At 41.3% G+C, this 16,013-nt stretch overlaps 3 protein-coding genes across 7 annotated transcripts; 1 reads left to right on the forward strand and 2 right to left on the reverse strand.

Moving 5' to 3' along the window:
- Nucleotides 1-4,983: 4,983 nt before the first annotated feature.
- LOC124307146 (hyaluronan mediated motility receptor-like) lies at nucleotides 4,984-10,032 on the reverse strand. The gene is made up of 13 exons (XM_046768572.1): nucleotides 9,782-10,032; nucleotides 9,211-9,389; nucleotides 8,849-9,121; nucleotides 8,298-8,774; nucleotides 7,993-8,175; nucleotides 7,682-7,897; nucleotides 7,451-7,584; nucleotides 6,987-7,359; nucleotides 6,632-6,841; nucleotides 6,472-6,537; nucleotides 6,290-6,384; nucleotides 5,993-6,167; nucleotides 4,984-5,786 (listed from the first exon to the last, which is right to left on the reverse strand). The coding sequence occupies exons 1-13, from the start codon at nucleotides 9,825-9,827 to the stop codon at nucleotides 5,619-5,621; spliced, it is 2,595 nt and encodes an 864-aa protein (XP_046624528.1). The 5' UTR covers nucleotides 9,828-10,032; the 3' UTR covers nucleotides 4,984-5,618.
- Nucleotides 10,033-10,587: 555 nt separating this feature from the next.
- On the forward strand, nucleotides 10,588-13,908 carry LOC124306974 (tumor suppressor candidate 3). The gene is made up of 8 exons (XM_046768207.1): nucleotides 10,588-10,752; nucleotides 11,115-11,293; nucleotides 11,382-11,499; nucleotides 11,559-11,699; nucleotides 11,795-11,935; nucleotides 12,030-12,180; nucleotides 12,271-12,436; nucleotides 12,518-13,908. Exons 1-8 carry the CDS (start codon nucleotides 10,669-10,671, stop codon nucleotides 12,531-12,533), a joined length of 996 nt encoding a protein of 331 aa, XP_046624163.1. The 5' UTR covers nucleotides 10,588-10,668; the 3' UTR covers nucleotides 12,534-13,908.
- LOC124306973 (polyprenol reductase) lies at nucleotides 12,853-15,375 on the reverse strand. 5 transcript variants are annotated; one of them, XM_046768206.1, is made up of 6 exons: nucleotides 15,008-15,359; nucleotides 14,282-14,585; nucleotides 13,989-14,137; nucleotides 13,667-13,855; nucleotides 13,290-13,585; nucleotides 12,853-13,207 (listed from the first exon to the last, which is right to left on the reverse strand). In XM_046768206.1, the coding sequence occupies exons 2-6, from the start codon at nucleotides 14,461-14,463 to the stop codon at nucleotides 13,115-13,117; spliced, it is 909 nt and encodes a 302-aa protein (XP_046624162.1). In that variant the 5' UTR covers nucleotides 14,464-14,585; nucleotides 15,008-15,359; the 3' UTR covers nucleotides 12,853-13,114. The 5 variants fall into 5 exon arrangements, with proteins under 5 accessions (XP_046624162.1, XP_046624161.1, XP_046624160.1 ...); XM_046768205.1 differs by having other exon boundaries at nucleotides 12,853-13,585; nucleotides 15,008-15,368; XM_046768204.1 differs by having other exon boundaries at nucleotides 13,290-13,855; nucleotides 15,008-15,367.
- Between the last annotated feature and the right edge of the window lie 638 nt (nucleotides 15,376-16,013).

The raw sequence follows: 16,013 nt of genomic DNA on the forward strand, positions 1-16,013 counted from the left end.
ATCAAAACCACTATAAAACTGGCGTTTAACCGCGCCAACGCGCCGGAGAGGGCTATTCGAAGATGTCGGTGCGATGTCACACGCCGAGTCGCGGCCCTCGTTTAGTCCTACCTGCTTCCCTACGCCCGCGGGACCTACGACCCGGGCTGACGTACCTACCTAAGAGCCAAGAGCCAACGAATTCCCGCGTCTTCCACTTCCCGATGACGGTCCTGCATCTCGCGTTGAGATTCGGGCGAAGAGGCAAAGTAAAAGTACCTCTCAGGTTTTTCAGAGAGTAAAAAGGTGGGTGTATCAATAAATGGTAACGAAATTCGATGAAATCCATACACCTGTTTCTTCATACGTGATTGATTATTGGACCATGCGGTACGAGCTGTATCGCACCGATTCTGGGAAATACGAGTCTGCGAAATGTACGAAGAAGCCGATCAAGACTGATTGCGTGCCGGTCATTGGGATTCGCTATCTTCTCTCCGAGCTTTGCCGCTCGCCGATGATCGTTCCGGGTTACTTGACGCGTTGAAAAACATTCTTGGCTTTCGCGATTATTGCGTGCCCGCTGTAAAAAGGTCTTCGCCGATAATCGGTGTATCGCGCCGCTGTCTTTTCTCCCTGCCTACGACTCGGGCTCGGGCCTCCTCGAGACTCTTGGCACGTTTCGAAACCGACGAGACCGGCAGATACGAACTACGAGGACCGCGCAGCACGTACGGCGCAGCCATCGGACAAGGACTTGGCGATGCAAGGCGGGGGCGTTTCCGGTCTTTGCCGGTCGAACGAACCGGAAGCAGTTACTCGTTGTCAACGGCACGAAAACATCAGCGCGGAACCGAGAAAACGCATTTTACTTGTACGATAATAGGAAGAAGGGAGAACACGAGATGACGAACGACCAGACCTTGAATCTGATTCGGGCTCTCTTCTGAATTAGGCAAATCGGGACCGGTTTGGCTTATGGAAACAGTTGCAAGACGTACGAGTCGAAGATTTTCGAATAGCTGTGTAGTTCGATTCGATGGAATGTCGGAAATGATGTAGAAACGAACCAGAGACAAGCATATTCATTTTCTTTCGAACGTAAGATTGCGATCTTGACCAATCCCAGCTTCGCGTAAATCGTATACATGTACGGACACGAAACCGAGCGAACGAGATACCCACAAAGTTGTCACATCGAAGCGAGTTGTCTACTTGTTTTTTTTTTTTTTTTTTTACGATACAACTATCTGAAACTCTTTAAACGTCGGGGATAAACTCTTCGTTAGCCAAACTTTTGTGCACAAAGCTTATACGATGCAAAAAGCATATTGTCGCGTTTCAGTGTGCAGGTATACACATACATGTACGTTTATTGCCGTTGAACAAAATTACGAGTGTAATAACGATACGATTAAAGTTTTCCTTTTCGCGCTCGTTAATGGCGTGGGCGGCGGGGGGTTGGGGGGGCGAGGGAAGTATCTTCTACGACCGGCCGGAGTCGCGGCAGTTTTTACGCACCCGTGCGTCTTGCGTGGGTCCGAAGTTGACTGTCAGGGCTATCGGTAACGAGACGATAGTTACACGGGGGAGGATGAGGCGTCGTCGATAGTCGGTTTATTCCAGGAGTGTGCACCGCGATCGCGAGAAGAGTTTCGTTAGCTTCCAGGTATCGGAGGGCTGTGGGCTGTGCACGGTGTGTTATACGGTACGCCGTCGGGTTTGTGAAGAGGACGATGGGAGCGGACGCGGGAGGGCATTGCACCTACGTACGTAGTATGCCGCGAGTCCCCGAGGGCGAGCGTCCTTCCCTTCCTTCCTTCGACTTCCTTCCCCTCTGCTCTCCTTCTCCCTCTCCGCCTCCTCATCCTCCTACTCCGCAGTCGTCGGTTCTTTCGTATAGACTCCGTATATTATTATTACACGACTACGGTGCGTACGGTGCACCTCTGCGACTGCGACACGTTTGTGTACACCCACTCAAAGTACGCTGTGCGTCGCGTGGATGCAGTGGTCGAGAAATGCACCTTCTCGCACAGACGAGGAGACACGTCCGCAGGTAGGAAGGTGGGTGGGTGGGTAGGTAGGCAGCCCGCACCTTATATATATCACCTTCGTGAAATACGCGAACCGGGCAAAGATCGGACGGCTGCACCGGACCGAGGGGGACGGACGTCGCGACGCGTGGCTGGGCGTTGGACGCTGGGCACCGTTTGTGTGGGACGGATCGCGTGGGCGCGCGGATCTCCCCACGTGCACACCTGGTCGGTTTAACGCAATCTTCTCACTCACTGCTTGCCGCCTCGTACGGAAATAAACTAACGAAGGAACGAAGTATAAACGAATAATAGGAGTCGTAAGTGAAATGAGACGCGACGCGGAGTACCTGCGTGCAGAGAAGAGTGCAACTGCGTGTACAATGTACCGTAGAAACGCTACGCGGGGGGAAACTAGAGAATAGAAACTCTCAATTGCAGGCGTTATATTGAGGTCGTTGGATCTTCGACCGCGCCTCTCTCTCTCCCTCTCTCTCTCTTTTTTGTAGGTATAACGTAAAGCCGAGGAACGCGTGGGCGAGACTATGCACCAGTGACGGAGGATTACCGGAGGAGGGAGAGAGGTATTCGACGAGCGTGTGAAGGAAAGAAGGAACGACGAACGCCACCGCGGAACGCGCGACCCGCGACTCGCGTCACGGCAACGCGGTGCGTGTACGACGCGTGACCTTGCCAAGGACACGCGCTGTGGAGAACAATGCTCAGGTGCAACAAACTCCGCAGAGGTTGGTGGTTGGTAGGTTGGTTATAGGTGCACGCGGCGTTGCGTCGAGGGCAGGAAGGGATCTCTCTTTCTCTCTCTCTCTTTATCTCTATACGTACGTATAAGTATATGTATCTTTATCTCTTTCTCTCCCTCACCTCGCTGGGCCGTGCCGCTTGTGCAGCATCGAGAGGACTGACGGGTCTTTCTCTCTGCATTTAAAACACACCTTCGCTGTACGTGTACGATATACGTCCAACGTAATCGGCGTACGCAATGTAATTTATATTATGGATACAAGCGACACAAGCTTCGCCCTGCCAGCTGCGCTTTCGTATGTCCCTGCGTAACTCGCGTATAATATATTGCTGTGTTGCTTTTATAAACACTAACGTGCGGTGCACGTGACGATCGATGCGGGATGTAATTCAGTATCGAAGATGTAGCGTATATCGCGATAAACGGTGGCTGTAATCAATCTCTTATAAATTGCAATTCTTGATCGATCGTTTCGAATTTGAAATGTCGAAGAAATTTAATATAAATATCGTGCGTATTGAGGTATGTAACAGATAAAAGTGAACCTGCAACTTATTCGCAAATCGTGTAATACCAGCAGAAACTGAACAAAATATACGTGCCACATTATATTACAGATACCGCATATTTTGTACAACCGTATAGACGATCATTATTTTTCTACCGTAAAATTTTTCACAACTCGACGCTGTTGAGTAAAAATCTTTACGCACAGTAGACGCATTGCGATATAGAGCATTACGTCCTGCTCTTGCCTCTCGGTGATGCATACATACTACACACGTCGCATGCGAGATGCGTAATGTATTTTGACGACCCTAGCGCGATAGCCCAGGCCGGAAGTACTCCCCCCCCCCCCCCCTCTCTCTCTCTCTCTCTCTCTCTCTGAGAAAGACGCACACAAGAATAGACGAGTACGAATGAAAGAAGACTTCGCCGACTCCTCGCCGTAACTCTTTCATACGCACGTCCACCGCCTTTAAGGACCGTTCACATCGTCCGCGCTCCGGGACTCCGAGCTATGAATCTACTCAGAACTAATTAACCACGCGATTCGTGATGCGCGAGCTTGTGACCCGGGCATGACCTTGGGCTAGGTATAATCTACATGCAGGCATAGCGATGTACGATATGTACGTTACTCGTGAAACGAACGGTTCCGATTCTTGCGAATTCCCGCGGGGCATTCGACTCTCGCGTCTCGAACGGGCGGCTGGTGACCTAGCCGCGTGGGCGCACCTTGATCTCGGCTACGTCTGTCTGCCTATGTGCGAACGAGCATATGCACGTGCATACGGAGGTACCCGACGTGTGTATGTCGCGTACATGCATAGGCGTACGGGAGGCCGCCGAGGAGGTCGTCTCCCTCCGCCCTCCCCCTCCCGCACGGCGTAACGTTACACAAAGCGCGCCATTGACGCGCCTCTCGCCAGCTACCAATCTACCCGCCTATAGTATCGACGATGATGTATGCGTGCAGCGCGCGTGTATACACGCGTATAACACGCCGTTGCACGAACGAGAACGGAGATTGGAGGAGTTTATGAAGCTGCTGCTGCTGCTGCTGCTGCTGCGAGCGTTCCCCCTTATGTCTCGACGACGTTGCAACGATCAATGCGCGCGGGTGAAAGCAATTCCCCCTGTACACGCAACGTGTTGTATATCGGCGGGGAGCAAGTGCTTGCGTACAGCGTTTATGCACCGACGCAATCGCCAATTCGCGTCGAAGAATATTCCTCAGAGTCCAAATTGGGATGTTGAAGTTTAGCGCAGTTTATCAACGATCGATTATAATCTAACGGTGATGTATTGATGTTTGGACGAGAAACCGGGTTCTGTACTCGCCGTAGGTACCGAAAATAGATGGACCGTCCGCTAATTCCGAATCAACGTTACAGCGAGAGTATAGATATAAGCTGTTTTGATACACGCCGGATGTTACCATTTCGGGGTGGCTTCCGCCCGGCTAAAATTACTTCCGGTCCATGCGGCTGTCGAACGCCGAAGGTATACAAACTCTGACGCGAAACGCGGGGGATGCTAATTAGGTCTTCACCCTTCCTGAAATTAATATCACAGAGACACTTCTTTTTCAAAAAACGGACATCAAAATCGCGATATACCCAATGGTTGGATTTATTCTTGGGCGTTGACGGACTTTCAGGGACTAGGGAGGTTTTAAATCAGAATTTTGAAAAATTTTAATAAAATACGCTTACACTTTATTAAATTACATCGGTTGATGGGAAAAACAATATCTGTGTACGCAAGGGGAGTTACGAACATGCGCTTACAACAGGCCATACAGAAGCATAATATGTCGGTTTGGCATTAAAAACATAAATAAAAAAGATACATGTAGGATTTATAAAAACACAGTTAAAAGTGAGTACTGCGTACACTTCAGTCGTGCGAAACCAAAAAAATATCATCTGTATTTAAAACTAAGGTTGACGATGAAATCAAACAAAGAAACGAACGTCAGGAGTTCCAAAAAGAAAAAATTGCAATTAAAACTATCATTTTTCTTTTCGTTGCTATTCGTACGATTTTTTAAGCCACTGGATTCAAGATCGTACAGAAAGAAAACGGTCCTCTTATTTTTAACGCACAGTTACCTGCCGAGCACCGCAAATAAAAAGTAAGGCAAAGGGGGAATTTTCGTTCGTTCCTTTGCTTTGTTGAAGCAAGCGACTCATAACGAATTTTGTGCATGAATAAATAATATAATGGTAATAACGATAACGATACTGATCGGAATGGTGGGATTATACTAGAATTAATATTGAACACAACAAATTAAGGGAGATCCACCGTTTTAAGATGCAGAAAATTAGAATTCAAATATTTCTGTCCTTTAATGGTGTCGTCGGCTTGTGTGGGGATGCCACGACGGAGGATGGCAGATTTTCTTTCTCTTTTAAAAGCTGCCGGTTACGCTCCTCGGAGCGCAGCTTCTCGATTGTACGCTGTTGCTGCGCTATTATTCTCTTCGCTGCTTCTACGTCCTAAGACAAAATTTAGCGACAAATTAGTTTAGCCTGAATAACAAGGCCGAGGTCGTGCCATATCAAGTCTTCTTCACCTTTCCTTGAACGATTAAACGTGCCAAACAAGACCGAGTAACAATGGTCATTATTGATTACGATAGATCCAGATGACGGAATAAAACGTACGATACAACGAAAAGTAACACTGCGAATAATATACTAACCTCCTTTAATTGCAGTTTTTCTTTCTTCATTTGTATCATATGTTGAATTTTTTGCTTATGATTATTGTGACCAATAACTGCGGCATATTTGTCTGCAAGGTCCTTGTACTCTGCCTCGATTTTTCGCAAGTTAGATTCGAGCAGCTCCCGATCTTTGAGGAACTTTGAAAGGTCGCTGTAAAACAATCGATACGTCAACGGGTACAAATTTTGCGGTGAACGGAATTCAAAATTTCCAATTTGTAACATTATTAATAGATGTATTTAAGTATTCCAGATATAGTACTGTCAACTTACGCCGCCGATTTGAACTCCGTTCCAAGCTCCGATTTTGGTTCAGCTTCGACCTTATCTACCTTGTCTTTATCCTTTTCTATTTTTACGGAGTGTTCCTAGAACACGAAGTATAACAATTGATAATTTCACAAAATACCTTCAATAACAGAGTGATAAATTTTACTGAAATGAGGATTATGTACCTTGCAACTTCTCCTTTCTTGCATCATGTCGAGTTTGTCGGTAAATTCGGCGATGTAGCTCTTTGCCTGAAACATTGGTAATCCATTTGTAAAATATAGACGATAGGTAACGTAAAAAGTAGACTAAATTTGCCTACTGATGATTAAATCAGGCTCTTACCTTGTCGATGACAACTTGCTGCTCCATCAACTGTGCTGTACTTTCTTCATACTTTTTATTCGTCTCCTTGTACAATTTATCCAGCTTATGACAGGTCAGTTCCAGCTGCGCTAACTCAATGCTTTGGCGATCATACTGCTCTTCAACTCTAAGTAACATGTCTCGAGCTTCACCCAGTTTTCCAGTCATTTCTGTCAGTTGCTGCTTCAGCTGCAGAAATGCGAGATGATGCATTCAAATCAAACATTTTTCAATACCAAATACCAATTTAAGTTATTTTGAATTAGTTATTTCAGCCATTTTCAATGTGAGGTTTATCTGATTTCCTTTCAAGTAAACATTTGTTTAGACATACCTCTCTGTTATAGCCATTCGCCTTATCACACTCAGCTTCGAGTCTTGTAATTTCAGCAGCCGCAACGTCGTTCAATTCTTTTATCTTAGCGTCAAATAAGGATTTCATTGTGTCAAACTTTATTACGTTGTTGACAACCAACTGATCTATGTCCTCTTTCTTTCCATCCAACTGTTGGAGTAAGTTTAACAATTGATCGTATGCATGGGTAGAATTGGTGCGCATAGTATTTAGTAAATCTTTATGTTCCCGCAGTCGGATTCTCTCCCATTCTAATTCACTCTGCAGACGCTCGACCTCAGTATCACTCTTGGCCAATCTTTCGCTGATAGCAGAAACAGTCAATTGATTTTCTGCCATGACGAGGTCCAGCCTGGAAAGTGTAAAAGTTATTATAATATTAGAACATTTTTACCACTCATATTTGGTACACGGTTTTTTTTCTCATCTGATAAAATCTTAACCGTCTTCGTCGTGTAACCATCTCAGCTGCTTCATTACGAAGTTGGTCTTTCAAAACTTTTACTTCTTCTCTCTTTTCAGCTAATTCAGCTTCTGTCCGGTCAAGTTCGGACTGTAAACTTTGATTGGAACTCTCCTGAACAATAGGAATCAGATAGCGTAATATTATTTTCCTGATATGAAGCAGAAGAAACTCAGATTTACCAAAGGGAAATTAGCAACTAAAATTTCACCTTTGTGGCAGAAGAATTTTTGAGTTCCTCAACTTGAATCGATAGCTCCATAGCTTCAGTTTCCTTTTGCGCCAAATTTTCTTGTGCAGTTTGCAGTTTGGATTCCATCAATAACAAAGATCCAGCATACTTTTCAACAGCTTTCCGCACCTCTTCATCAACTGAGTTTTTTGCTTCCTGTATTTTGCTCATTGCCTTTTCCTCAATTACTCTACCCTTAAAGAAGAAAATCAAGAATCACAGGTATTAATAATTTGGGTTATGTTTGGTATTGTTATTCATGTGTCGAGCTAATAGATATGTGCAAATACCTGTTCACGTTCCGTTGCACATTCCTCCTTAAATTCCTCCGATCTCTGTATAAGCCGAGCAATTTCTTCTGCATGACGATGCATCAAGGTTTCAATTTCCTGTGAATGATTCTTTAGAACCTGTGAGTGATGATCTTTGATCTCTTGAAGTTCGCCTTCGGCCTCTTCTAAGCGACTTTTAACCTGTGGATTATTATTTTTAATGGAATAATAAATGAAGTGAATCACTATACTAATACTTCAACATTCGTGGTGGACATCAATCGTGAATATGGAAACAGTCCGATGGACTTCACAATACTCACATCTGAATACAAACACTGTAGTTTTGCCAATTTCTCTTCTGAACATTTCTTAGAAGTAGTTTCAAAATGCAGGTTATCCTGCAATTGTACTATTTCACGTCTTTCACTCTGATACTGATTCAGTAAGTCATCCTTCTCTCGTTGAAAGTCTTCTCTCAAAATTTTTATTTCAGTCTCATGGTTAGCGGTAAGGGTTGTGTCCCATTTAACAGACTCTGCAGCTAGATTTTCATTTTCAGCTTTACATTCATCTAGTTCACATTCAAGCATTGATAATTGTGATTGTAACTGAATAACCAAATGTTGACGTTGCTGCAGTTTGGATTCAAGATCATTTCGAATCTCTGCTAGATTTATCAATTCGGTTTTAAGCTTGCACTCTTCATCTTTCATCTTGCTTATCTCCATCTGAAAATCTTCATGAACTTTTTGCATTTTAGTCTTCATCTCTATGTCTGCCAGATGACGGTCTTGTGTCTGAAAAGAAATTATCAGTGAACTAAGTGTTGTACTACCACCGATCAACTGGCAAAGTCATAATTGATTTATACCATTTCATCTAGATCCTTTTTATGCCGAGCCTCGATTTCTATTTGTTTATCTTTGAGTTCCATCAATTGCTTTTCGAGCCTTTGAATGTCGTCCTTCATTTCTTCCATCTGTTTCTCGTACTCCTGTATAGTTCTGTCTTTGTTGATGCATTCGACCTTCAAGTCGGCCAATTCCTTGGTTGGGTCGTATTTGGAGTCGCATTTTTTATTAGTTTTTACAGATGGTGAAGTGAGTACAGACTTTGTCGTGGTTTTCTTCTTTGGTAATTGGGGCTAAGAAATTCGTTGAAAAATAATTTGTTACAATTAGAACACCACCATATTCATGACAATTCAATCATTATCTATCACAATGAACTTACTACTTTGAATGCAGAGGAGCTTGTGAGACTAGCAGACTTGCTTGATGTCGATGTGTTGCAATCGGCACAGCTACTCGATATACTTTTGCTGTCAAGGAATCTATCTGTTTTCTCAATTACTAATCCCTTAATTTTGTTTTTAATCTTTGGGTCGTAAGAACCTGGAGGTGGTACGTCATCTGTTATAAATTAGAAGAGATCAATTCGGCCATTAGCTTACAGTTGACTAAATGGAATAAAGACAACAGAAATCTTTGACAGGTTAGCATGTAAGAACTAGAAAAAATCAAAAAGACGCTCGTCGAAATGCCAGTTTAGAAACTGTAACTGCGATTGCGTACTATGCACATCACAACCCAACGAAACAATGTAGCTGATTGGTAGATACGACCATCGAAAATTGCTAATCAAAACCTGCGATGTTTATCTACTGAAATCTGCAACTGCTGAATGAATATTTATACGTAAACGGTACTCGTGCGCGACATAATCTATTGTGAATTCATGAAATGTCTCACAGTCTCGGTATGAGGGAAAAGAATTTTGTATTTCGGTGTAAAACACTACTCACTAGAAAATTCGTTGAAACGTTGTATTCTTGCTCTTGGGAAGGACATGCCTAAGCTTCTACGATTAACAAAATCTTAAAAATGCGATGTTGTGGCAGATTTTGTACCCCCAAGATTGCCGTAACGCAACCGTTGCGTATTGAATACAACGAACTTTTGCGAGGGAAAATTCCTAACGTCGTTTGTACAGATTTTCTGGCTACGTTGCGTGGTGCAACGGTGGAGGATGGAAACTATTCAAATGCTTGAAAGGAACGGTTACGCAATACAATAGATGACCAATTGTAGGATGGCTTTTGCTGCAGCGGCGCTGGATCGTCCAATCACGAAAAAGGTGTTTAACGGAGGGCAGGGGCGTACGTAGTGCAAATTTCGTTCAATTGAATTCTGTCTTTTCAAAGAATAATTATAAACCCTCCGCTTTATTATGGTAGAAAACAAATGCTACGTCATTTTATATTTTTTAACGAACCATTCGTACACCCTGAAATACCATTTTGTTTTATTCAATTGACCGTTTGATTGGAGCGCGAGGTGCAGGCTAGTCTTGTCCAGATTTCTGAATTTTGTCCACTTGTATTTCGAACATCGGAATATACAATGTTCCATGGCGATATGACTTATTTCTTACCAGTTGGATGTAATTGACACCATTTTTTTACTCCCCATTTTTTTTTTCAATTCATTTCTTTGCCATTATCTATTAACAAATACTTAATCCTGGACCTTTATGGATCTCCCATTGGGGGTTGACACGTTTTTCGTCATTGGGCCAATCATGTGTCAGGTTCGTTCGTTTCGTCTGCTTATAGCTGATTGTTGAGTGTCGACCGTAGACGTGTCATGAAAGGTTGAAGCTGTTGGGTATTTTCGTTAAAAACGTTTCACTATGCGGTGTGGATTTTATTTAACCCTTTTGAGTGTCACCATTTTATATTTAAATCATGTCAGTGGTCAGTACAGGACTAAAGGCGTAAGTATTATTCTAGCAGGCGTACTACAAATATTATTCTTGAGTATATTTTCCGGCGGACGTATCAGCGCAGTTCGCCTTCTACGGTTGTTACATTAAAGTACAAAATATTTGTAACTTTTTTCAGTCATCTTCTATTCCATTATCGACTTTCTATACTTACAAATACATTTTTTTTTAATAATGTTCACTATAATTGCAACAACATAACCTCAATTCTACGACTGTATTATCCGACCGGAAAGCAAGAAATTTATATGTGTGTTTGTAATTATTCAATTACTATAGTTTAACGACTAAATTTAATCTTTGTACTTTTCGATCCATTGATCACTGTTAATACAGAGTTTGATTATTTCTAGAACCAGGGTCCTTCTCTCGGAGAACGGGTTCAACAGCTGAGTGAAATGGCTATGAAGAGACCAGTGCTCCGATTCAATGGGGGAAAATTCAAAGAATTTGTCAAGACTACACCAAGGAATTATTCAGTTATTGTTATGTTTACAGCCATGGCACCACAGAGGCAATGTCAAATTTGCAGGCAAGTTATTCAAACAGTTATATATATCTGAGCATATGTGCACCAACTACCATCTATTGCAGTAACAATATTATTATTTTAATTTCAGACACGCAAGTGATGAATTCACCATAGTGGCAAACTCGTTCCGATATTCCCAGTCGTATTCAAACAAGTTGTTCTTTGCAGTTGTAGACTTTGATGAGGGTGCTGATGTTTTCCAAATGGTAAACAGATCTTATCAGACATTCTGCAGATATGTAAATGCTTGCCTTATTTGTTACAGTTAAGGTTGAATACAGCACCTGTATACATACACTTCCCACCTAAAGGGAAACCAAAATCTACTGACACTATGGACATTCAAAGAGTCGGATTTGCCGCTGAAGCTATTGCCAAATGGATTTCTGAGCGCACTGATATTCAGGTAATTTTAAATATATTTTAAGTTAAATTAAATACATGGCTTTAATATCTCCTTAGGTACTACCTTAATTTTACTTACTATCATGTTTTCTACAGATCAGGGTATTCAGACCGCCAAATTATTCTGGTACGGTGGCTGTGGTGATGCTACTAGTATTGATCGGTGGTTTCTTGTACCTCAGACGAAATAACTTGGATTTCATATACAACAAGACGATTTGGGGCCTCAATGCTTTGGTGCGGTCCTCAAATTCAATGAAATATTGAACTCAACTTCACATCGCTTATCTGGAAATCGTCTCATCTTGTATTATTATTTGGACGATTTCAGTTCTTCACGTTTGCAATGGTCTCTGGACAGATGTGGAACCATATCAGAGGACCCCCATTCATCCACAAATCGCAAAACGGTGCTGTTGCTTATATCCACGGGTCGTCCCAGGGTCAATTTATTCTTGAAACTTACATAGTCATGGTCCTGAGTATCCTTCTAGTGTAAATGCAAATGTGATTTTTGTACATTTATGTTGAATGGTTTCCAAATGTATAGTTTTCTTAGCATAGTAATTTAGATGGTGCTGTGGTACTGGGAATGATTATGATGACCGAAGCTGCGGCTCGGAAAGGAGATGTCAGAAAACGAAGAATTTTCGCTGTTATTGGATTAGGGCTCGTAGCAGTTTTCTTCAGCTTAATTCTCTCTATATTTAGAAATAAGGCTCAAGGATATCCGTATAGGTATATAAATTTTTTAATATAATTTTAAACTATTTGGCATTTCATTACAAAATAATAACATTTGTTTGTTGCATTTTACAGTCTTCTCTTCAAATAAGAAACTCAGATGTAACACAGAAGAAATACATAACTCCTTCAAGACCAACATTTAGCGATAATTTATTATCGTCAATCGATGGAATAAATTATTTACAATACAATTCTCTGCAAATGCGACGGTTTGAAATTTATTGTAGAGATGGAAAGATCTAAGTTAAATGTCCATTTACACTAACATATTATATTCACTATGTCCAAAACAGCATTCCAGGTCTAATTTGTCCACATAATTACCATTTGTGTGATAGGAGTGAAAGTTCTAATTCTTTGCATAAGGTGAAAATAATGGAAATCGTTTTCAGTTTTTTTTAGAAACAGCGTTTACAATAACATAGTTAGATTATTCACTGTTTCCAGAAAGTTGAACGTAGTTGAAATATTTTAAGACTTCTTTGCTTTTATGGATTGAGTGCTCTGCTGCTATATTTGCATCATACACTTATATCACAGCTCAAGATAACATCACACCGTTCAAACCAACAGGTACTTTTAGTAATATTTAAAAATTTTAATATCAAAATACAATTTATAATTTTCAAAAAAATACCGTAGTGTTAATCAATAGTGAATGTTGTACAATTACAATATCCACGGTATCAAAGCTCTTCTCTGTTTTGGATATTCCTTAAATGACTCGACGTACCACCAATGACCAAGTAGACCAGTTGCTACCTAAAAATAACAATTTTGTTTGTAACGTAAGCTTGAAAGAGAAAACAAACACTTGGTTCTGAAGAGTTCGATGAATTCTTACCTGGTTCAAAAGCACCCACAAGAATATGTAATAGAATGTTTGGCTGTTTCTTAGTATAATTGTCAGCATCAAGTACACAAGAATTTCAGACAATTGTAGCGGAGACGAGATGTATTCGAAAAGATCACCTTTCGGAATTTTGTGTTGCAAAGTGACAGTTTCGCCTTTTTTATTTTTGCGTAAATTCGATAGAATTTTGTTGCAAATAAGCTGTTTATAAGTTGCCCACAAGAATATAATAGAGCAACTATAATCTATATATGTCAACCCGTTCCAATTCACAATAGGTCTGGATCCTGGACAAAAAATTTGTGTCATATTAATGAGTAATTCAAAATAATTCCCAAGTTTCTGGTTTTGGAGAATTAGTAAAATACCTTTAAAAAATCCATTTGACTCTCCTATCAGACACGATATAGTTCCCACATAATGAACAAAACCCACGATGTAATGCGATAGATTTATTTTTACATTACTGAAAATACTGACATAATGTGTTTCGTAGAAACGTTTCCAACAGTGAATTGTTACGAGCACTAGAGCCAGTGTAGTGTGCTCCGGGGATACTGAAAATAAGAGCTTGATTAGGTACCACTAAGAAAAGGGTACTGCAAAAATTGATCATAGTGTTTTTCTATGTTACTCATCGCAAGAGTAACACGGAATTCATGTCACGTATCAAAATAGAAGAAAATTTACCTAGTGATTGCCGATTCACCCCAATTAGAATATCGAGGATTTGAAGTATGTTTACTGGTACATTTCCAACTCCAAGATAAAATCTTAATGTAATTAACAAGGTGTAGGTTGATAGAGGTGCAGCAAATTCATAGAAATGTTTGAACCATCTGAAAATTTGATACAGGATAATTAGCGATCGTTTTTAGTCATCTCAAAAACATGGCAGCTTCATAGATTTAGTATAGTTTCCTCAAATTCCGAGTTAGGACCCGGAAAATTTGTATACAGTACTATAACTTTTTTTCTCATACCTTTTCGGAACTTCTATTGGTGGAATCAGTGCTGCCTTTCCTTCTGCAGCATACCTTCCATACCGATATGTGCTTGTAATTGCTATAGGAAGGTAAGTCTCTGCAAATGCGTCTAGCAGTCCCAATATAGTTACTGTTATTGAATTAAATATGAATATAGCTCGCACTAGATTCACCTCCATTGTGCACTGTACACGTCTCTTTATCGTCTCGCCGATACTACCTGTCTTCCTGAATTCTCTAGCGTTTTAGAAAGTCGTAGCGTTGACCCGAATGAAATCGTTCAAATTAACGGTACTCTGTGCTGGAGAAAATAACTTTCGATGCAGGTTTCGCATTACTACGGCATTAGACAATATCGATGTACACACTGTGTTAGATGCATTATAATAGTTTTTGAACGTGCTAAAGTATCTGCAAACATGTGTATATCACCCACTAATTGTTAAACTGGAACAATATTAACAAATTGAGGGGGCCTCATACCCGGCTTGAGGTTAGGTATCGTAGGGCGCACACACGCGTATTTACTTTGCCGTCAAATAAATTGCCTGCATTCAGTGCAGGTATATTTCAGGGCAGATCAGAGAGATTGTAGCAACGAGTGTGCGAAATCTTTCAGTATCGTTGCAGTACTCTTTCGATATTTAGCTTGCATGCATAGACATCACAATGTCAGTCGGATACAACACATTTGTACACAGCTAGAGGCAAACACAAACTTACCATTTTGAGGACGTTCCAGTTCCGATTAAGTTTTTCAAATTCAGGGGATTTTGTACTGGGCTGGAATGTTTGACTGATAGTCGACTGCGTTTCGACCCGTGTGCTACTTGAAATATATATGTATACATATCAGCTTATACTTATCATTTGTGTCTACGTGTCGGTAACAACAATGTCAGGGGGATGGTCAGCAAAACGCTGACACACGATAATGGAATGTATTGCATGCCCCAGTAGATAATTACGACGCTTCATTATGTAGAAAATGTTACTAGGCGTCTGAGAAAACTATTGCTTTCCTGTCGTAGGAAAATATGATATGTTATTTATATAGTGTACGAGTCGTGCAAAATTGTCCCATAATCTCATCTGCACTTTTTAATATTTTTATTTCACAAAGAATGTAGATATTTTGAAGTCTAGCAGAAATATTGAAAACTGTAGAATAGATAAGTTTGAAATATATTTGAGAGATGTTATCCATAAATATGCCTCTGACATAATACGATAACAACTATGTGAGCTGAGGCATTCTTCGACGGATGTGTTGGAACATAACTCCACTCAGTTTCCAGTCGCTACAACATACGAATTATAGCTTACGGCAAGCGAACTTGGTATTTTTACGCTTATTCATCGTAATTTCTGGGCTGTTGGTACGTCAATGTTCTGATTCCCTTCTTTGCCCAGAAAACCCAATTAAAGACCCCAAAAAAAGTAAGGCTAACCCGTTTGCATTTTCGGCGTGAATTTCCGTGATTTTGAAAAGTGCCGGAATAAATTAATTGTGGCAGTATTCCGACGTAATTTTGCGAGAGAAATCGAATGGGCGCAGTTCCAATACGCTGCGATCAACGCGTCAAAAGTTACAGCCAAAAAACGGGAACCTGTGTTTTCAACATTATTTCAGCAGGTGCTTTTTCGTACGTAACTTCTTTCCTGTTGATCCCACGCTCCTTTTGCTCCGTTTTCTGAGTTCCGGGGGGTCCAGTTAGTCAGAAAACGG

The sequence above is a fragment of the Neodiprion virginianus genome, chromosome 6 (genome assembly GCF_021901495.1).
Source record: "Neodiprion virginianus isolate iyNeoVirg1 chromosome 6, iyNeoVirg1.1, whole genome shotgun sequence".
NCBI classification, from domain to species: domain Eukaryota; kingdom Metazoa; phylum Arthropoda; class Insecta; order Hymenoptera; family Diprionidae; genus Neodiprion; species Neodiprion virginianus.